This window comes from Coregonus clupeaformis, chromosome 13 (assembly GCF_020615455.1).
Source record: "Coregonus clupeaformis isolate EN_2021a chromosome 13, ASM2061545v1, whole genome shotgun sequence".
NCBI lineage: Eukaryota > Metazoa > Chordata > Actinopteri > Salmoniformes > Salmonidae > Coregonus > Coregonus clupeaformis.
The window spans coordinates 47,612,634-47,619,178 of record NC_059204.1 but is presented as its reverse complement, the minus strand read 5'-3'; the positions used below and the strand labels follow the sequence as shown (position 1 = coordinate 47,619,178).

Sequence of the window (6,545 nt, the reverse complement as noted above, 5' to 3'; positions counted from 1 at the left end):
TAATAACTTCACCATGCTCAAAGGGATATTCAATGTCTGCTTTATTTTTTATTTTTACCCATCTGCCAATAGGTGCCCTTCTTTGCAAGGCATTGAAAAACATTCCTGGTCTTTGTGGTTGAATCTGTGTTTGAAAATCACTGCTCGACTGAGGGACCTTACAGATAATTGTATGTGTTGGGTACAGAGATAAGGTAGTCATTCAAAAATCCTGTTAAACACTTATTGCACATGGAGTGAGGCCATGCAACTTATTAAGCAAATGTTTACTCCTAAACTTATTTAGGCTTGCCATAACAAAGGGGTTGAATACTTATTGACTCAAGACATTTCAGCTTTTTATTTTTAATTAATTTGTACACATTTCAAAAAACATAATTCCACTTTGACATTATGGGGTAGTGTGTACACCAGTGACAAAAAAATCTAAATGTTATACATTTTAAATTCAGGCTGTAACACAACTAAATGTGGAAAAAGTAAATGGGTGTGAATACTGTAGACTTACGTTGACCTAAAAGTCAGAAAATAGGCAGATACCAGGTTATCTACCTAGGGACATATTTGTATATATGAACATAATATTCTCTTAGTCATGTTTAACATCTGGATACTACAGGTTCTGATATAATTTGGGTATAACAAGGTTATATGGTTGATCTGCGAGCAAGACGAAATAGAAAGCTGACCTGAGGCAAATAAAATCTCCCACTATAAAGCACCTACTTCCATCAGTAAAATCCCTATTGCATAAAATAGGAACAATGTTATCTTTCCAGTTCATATAAAAATATAAGCTAAGGTCCCTGCAGGACTATTGCAAGAGATGATTGTAAAGACACTTGATGCGTAACTCAAGGAATATATATTTTTTTCCAAAATGTCTCCTAACAAACACACATTTTTCTCAGTTCAGGACAATGTGCAATCTACAATTGTGGGCTTGGGGGTGGGGTAGTCCAATGGATCTTTTTGATGGGGCAGTGGGGTGATTTATTGGTTCAGTGATCCATATTTCCCCCCAAAACCAGGGCTGCTATTTGCTGGGTCCTTTGAGAGTGTTGAAATAGTCTTTCAGAGTTTCCTCGATGTTGGGCACGCCAAAGTTTTGAGCTGCAAAGATGCCTGTGCAAGTCCCAAGGACCACGCCCAAAACCGCAGAGGATCGCAGCCTAGACACGACATACCCTGCCAAGAAGCCCTTAAGGAAAGGAGAGGCCAGCACACTGCCACCCTGGAACAACAAAATGTACAGTAACCCTCATGTTAGAAACAAACACAACACACAGGAATGGCGTTGCTCGTCTGAGTCTCATCTGACAGTTTGACAAGATGTATGGAAAACCTGTGCACTATGCATCCATGCACACAAACAGACTTGATCTATAGCCTAATAACTACAGAAAAGAGAGGGCTTGTATGAGGTCATGTTTGTGTGAAAACACAGCCTGAGGCTAGGGTGTCCAATCCAAAACACATATTTGACCAATTGGTAAAATAATATGTTAATTGTGTAGATAATCCTCTAAAAAAAACAATGGTCCAAACTTCATGTCTCCATCATCATACATTCAAATGCTATTGGAGTGTTTACCCTTGTACTCTTGTAGGATGGCCAGAATTAGGGTGACTAATTCAATGGAGGCCAGAGAAAAAAAGGGGTAAAAAAAAAATCTAGGCTGGGTTCCGTGCAAGAATTAAGGCTACTGGCTACCTGACAGGATCGCTTTTTCGTTGAACTTGTAATCTTTCTTCTCAAATCCGCAGGACATAAAAACAATAGAGGTAAGGTGGATATCGATTTGGATACATGACGTAGTATTTTCATATGTTAGTATACACTTTAAATATTAATTTGAAATTCCTGTTCTTTTTCGAAGATCTCTCACCAAAACAAGCGTTTCTTTGTGAAATGTCAACGGAGAACTGAGGGTATATCAAACATTTTATTTTCAAAGCCTTTTACTATTAATTCAGCTTGTGTCATGCTAATTTAGCTTTTTGCGACCCGCGGAAACAACTTTGAATACAAAGACCACAAAATGTAAAATCCTCAAAAGTTGTTACGAGAAACCTGCACCATTATGTCAACAGAGCTCGGTGCTTATAATCGCATGTATTAGGTTTACGAAATCCAACTTTTTGGATATAATGTTAATGATATGTTAGAGAAAGACCACACTGAGCGATTCAGAACATGAATTATCATATTTGTTTTGGTCAAATGTATTTTATAACATAAGGAAGTTTGTATTTCATCACCAAAGCGCGTTTTCACCCACTCCTATCATGGGTGGACACCCTACTTAGGCCTGTGTGTGTGTGTGTGTGTGTCAGGGTTTCCGTAAAAAAATGAATGAAAAGACAATAAATAAAATTGGCTCCGGCCAATTGTCCAGGAGAATAATAATAATAATTAAAAAATTGCGAAAATGCATTTTAGCCTATTAATTGATTGAAGTAGATGTAGCGCTTGAACTGATACTACAGCTTTACCTTAATGCTGGAGTGAAACCTGCTTTTATAAGCCCAATAATTGCGCAACAATTCTAAATTTAATTGCCTACTTAATTGTTTGAAACCTGAACATTTTACTACATATTATGAGGTATGTTTTTACCTTGCTTCAAAGAAATCTAGCCAAAATCCAACCAAAAGTGCAGCAGGCAATTATTTTATAAAGACTTCCATATGCCATTGAAATTATTAGCCTATTCTCTCATGTTCTATTGGTTTTCAAATGTCTTTCATTGTCCATTAGCCAAAGGCACAATCCTAGTCATGCTAGTTGTTGCATCTTTATCTCCCCTCTTTCTAAATCTCTAACAGATATTTTCATCTCTGTATCATGAAACCGCTCGTATGTGCGGTGCGCTTTTGCCAATGGTGTTTTCCCACTAATTGCATTATGGAACAAACATTAGCTAGTAGTCTACTTCCTTGTACGCATTGCTGCGCTTTAAATGTAAAATGTTAAGCTAAACGTTCTGATCTGTTGCCTGAGCCTCATTGCTTTTTAATGTTTTTTTGGATGTAGCCTAGGCCTAATGGTTGTATTAATTTGGGATCCATCTTCCCACAACTGTCCCAGAGTCTGTTTGGCTATTTCTTTCTCGCACAGAACGACAAGCTTAGCTGACCAACATAATAGGTAAATGTTTTTACTATGGGGGATAGTAGATTGACATTACTCCTCTTGTTGGCTGAGGAAAAGTAAATGTGGACAGTTATTCTAACATCATCAAATTGGCATTCGAATTCAGTAAGAAGGACACACGTCGTTGCATCCTCGAGTTGCATGTTCTGTTCAAATGAATTAGGCCTACCATAACCTAAATGTGATTTCAGTCATTCTGAGCACCGTGGGTGGACGCCCTAATCAGGTTAAGCACCCAATGCATATGGGTCCGGTACATTTCTTAAATGTCCAGTAAATTAAAATGCTGCCGGTCAAATGTCTGGCGCCATATTTTCGGAAACCCTGGTGTGTGTGTGTCGGACATCTGACTGCTCACCTGTGGGATCCCAGCCTGTACTTCCTTCTCCACACGCTTCTGAATGTCCTCTAGCTGGTCCTTGAGCTCTGCCAGGTCCTTTAGCTGTCTCAATGACTAGTAGTACATGTCAAAAGTAAATTTAGGACAGCAAGCAAGGCAAGTTATTGACACATATAAAACATGATTACAGTTGATATTTGAGTCTTATATTAATATGTGTTGATTTTTTTTCTAATCAATTATATCACGGCAACAGTAGTTATCAGTGTTCTAATCTAGACGTCTGATCTGCCACTAAATGTCCAATCAGGCTAAAGTCGTGCTTCAAATGGCCCCGCCCCTTTTGGGGCGATTTCAGTCAGGTTGAAAATCGCCCCAGAAGTCTCTCATAGACTCTCATGTAAAATCTTTTTTTTTCAAATATCAGAGCTTTCAATACAATCTCTATGGGTTCCGGGAGGGCTTGCACTTACGCGCTTTCGTCATACGTAACATAACCATGAACGTAACTAAGAAAAGAGCGGGTAGCAGCGTCAATCAATTCACGTACTACTGTCAAGATGGCTAGCGTTCAGTGCAACTCGATTGTCTCTTTGAAAGAAGTTCCTTTTTGTCAGCGAACAAATCAAGATAAATTGGCAACGAAACAATTAGGACCTCCCAGACCAAATTTAATAATTCAACAGGTTTCTACTAAAGGGGGAAAGTCCTACACCCGAGGATTTTCCAAAAATTGGTACGAACGAAAAACCTGGCTAGCAGGCTGCGATGTAGCTAATGCAGTCTTCTGCTACCCCTGCTTACTCTTTCACCCTGAAGGCGGCACGGCAGACAGCACCGCTTGGACAGCGACTGGTGTAACGGACATGCACCATCTTTCAGAAAAGATTAAGAAACATGAGCTGTCAAAGACCCACATGGATAGCTGTTTGAGATTGTCTGCTTTGGGGAGAGTGAACATTGCCACTCAACTGGATGAGGGATACAGGCTAGCTGTCCGCCGCCACAACGATGAGGTTAGCAAGAACCGCCACATCCTCAGCCGGCTAATCCAGTGTGTGAAGTTTTGCGGAGTGTTTGAGTTAGCTTGCGAGGCAAAGATGAAACTGAGGGCTCCACCAACCCTGGTATTTTTCTTGGACTTGTCAACTTTGTGGCACAATTAGATGAGGTGTTTTATGGAAATGCATATTGTTTATGCAGTGTTGAGGAATGTGAAAGAACACCCTTGATTATTTTTACTGTGATAACTTATTTTGCTTTTTTAAGCCAACACTTTTGAGATCAGTCAATAAATGCTTCTGGTATTGACTTATATGCTGCCCCTGTCTTCATGTTGTTGCTGGACATATCTTTTTTTAAATGTGTGTAGGTCACCTAAATCATCAGAAAAATTGCCCCCCCTGAGAATTTTTTCAGGAGCCGCGACTGGTCCAAAATATGTGTCCCAAAACAATAAAATATTCCATCCAAATCTAAATTCTTCCTGTTACTGAGTCACATTATATTGTCTACGAAATCCATTCCTCGGCTATACTAATGCTTGAATTTAGTTAACGTCTTGATCAACTATTGATTACTCTGGACTAGTGTGCAAAGCTTTGACTGTTCAAACAAAGATATGTATAACTAACCCAAGCTAGTTAATCTGTGTCGTTTTCAACGGGAGCAAATGAGGCATAGTAGGCCGAACAAGCAAGGAGGTGGGCAGAGCCAAGCACGAGCTAGAGAGATTCTATTGGCGCGATCAAGCATGTATTTGCATATTTCAGTTAGAGAACGCCTTTTCTGTGAAGTGCGCGTGTGCAATAACTCAATTAGCCCCTGCACTCCTTGTAAACAACGCCATTTTTTAAAACTTTGGCAAACGGTCACGTTTACAAAAATGTTGCCGGCCAATGGGCTTCCTCTCCTCACCATATTTGGTGGGGAGTTCAAATTCCAACCGGATGCTTCTGATTTATACATCTGGTGAAACATCGGTCTCCTTGTTCTATCCGTAGCTCAGTCAAGGAAAATTGGTATTCTACCGGTAAAAAATATGGCTTATAAGTATCGTGTTTCCAGTCTACATTCTCACAATAATATCCAGCACAATTGCTAGCTATACAGACTGCAACAGTCACCAATAGCCCAGCAGGTCAGGTTGCTATATGAATGTAATGTTTAGTAAACGTTAACTAGCTCGCATAGCTATGCTAGCTTGACAGTTTCTTAGCAAAAACATAAAGCTAGCAAGCTAAATAACGGTTAGTTGACTATCTACACGTAACGTTACCTACACCGAACATACCTACAACTATATAATAAGCAACTACTACAACCGCGAATACAAACTCGGATTTTTAACTCTCCATAGGCTAAAGTTTACGGCACTAACCTTGTCGTCCGCCATGTCTTTAACCAATGCTGGTGCTACTGATTTATCACTGGGCTCGATTTTCTTCCCTGCTGAAAGATGTGTGACTAACTCATGTGCCGAGTGCTGACTGTTTTTACTCGGCTTACTTTCTGGAGCGACATCGCTGTTATATGCATTCTTTACAATGTGACAATATCAATGCATTTTAAAACGTAGGTACTATCTTTATGACATGATTGGAATTGAGGCCAGTAGCGCTGTGCACCGGTAACACACAGTCACATGACACAGCAGGCGTAAAATTAGCTTTTTGTATTCGCAAGTAAAATAAACTGAATTGAAACAATGAATTAATTATAATCGGGCAGTCTTTTGGGGGATTACATGGGGAATATTTGCATAATGCTATGTAACTGAATGTCTAGAATTACAACAATATTCAAAATTCTAAGAGTTGGCCAAAATACGTGGCTCTGCCTGATACCGTCAGAGGAGCTTTGTACATCAAGAGGGGTTGTATTCCACACGCGAGCTGGGCGGTGCCACAGCAACTGAAGTGGAGGCTTCATACACTGCTCAAAAAAATAAAGGGAACACTTAAACAACACAATGTAACTCCAAGTCAATCACACTTCTGTGAAATCAAACTGTCCACCTAGGAAGCAACACTGATTGACAATACATTT

The 6,545-nt window shown here is 39.6% G+C and overlaps 1 protein-coding gene across 1 annotated transcript; it reads right to left on the bottom strand.

The window, feature by feature from the left end:
• Positions 1 to 423: 423 nt before the first annotated feature.
• On the bottom strand, positions 424 to 6,137 carry LOC121579659 (SLC35A4 upstream open reading frame protein). The gene is made up of 3 exons (XM_041894445.1): positions 5,878 to 6,137; positions 3,516 to 3,611; positions 424 to 1,234 (listed from the first exon to the last, which is right to left on the bottom strand). Exons 1-3 carry the CDS (start codon positions 5,890 to 5,892, stop codon positions 1,037 to 1,039), a joined length of 309 nt encoding a protein of 102 aa, XP_041750379.1. The 5' UTR covers positions 5,893 to 6,137; the 3' UTR covers positions 424 to 1,036.
• Between the last annotated feature and the right edge of the window lie 408 nt (positions 6,138 to 6,545).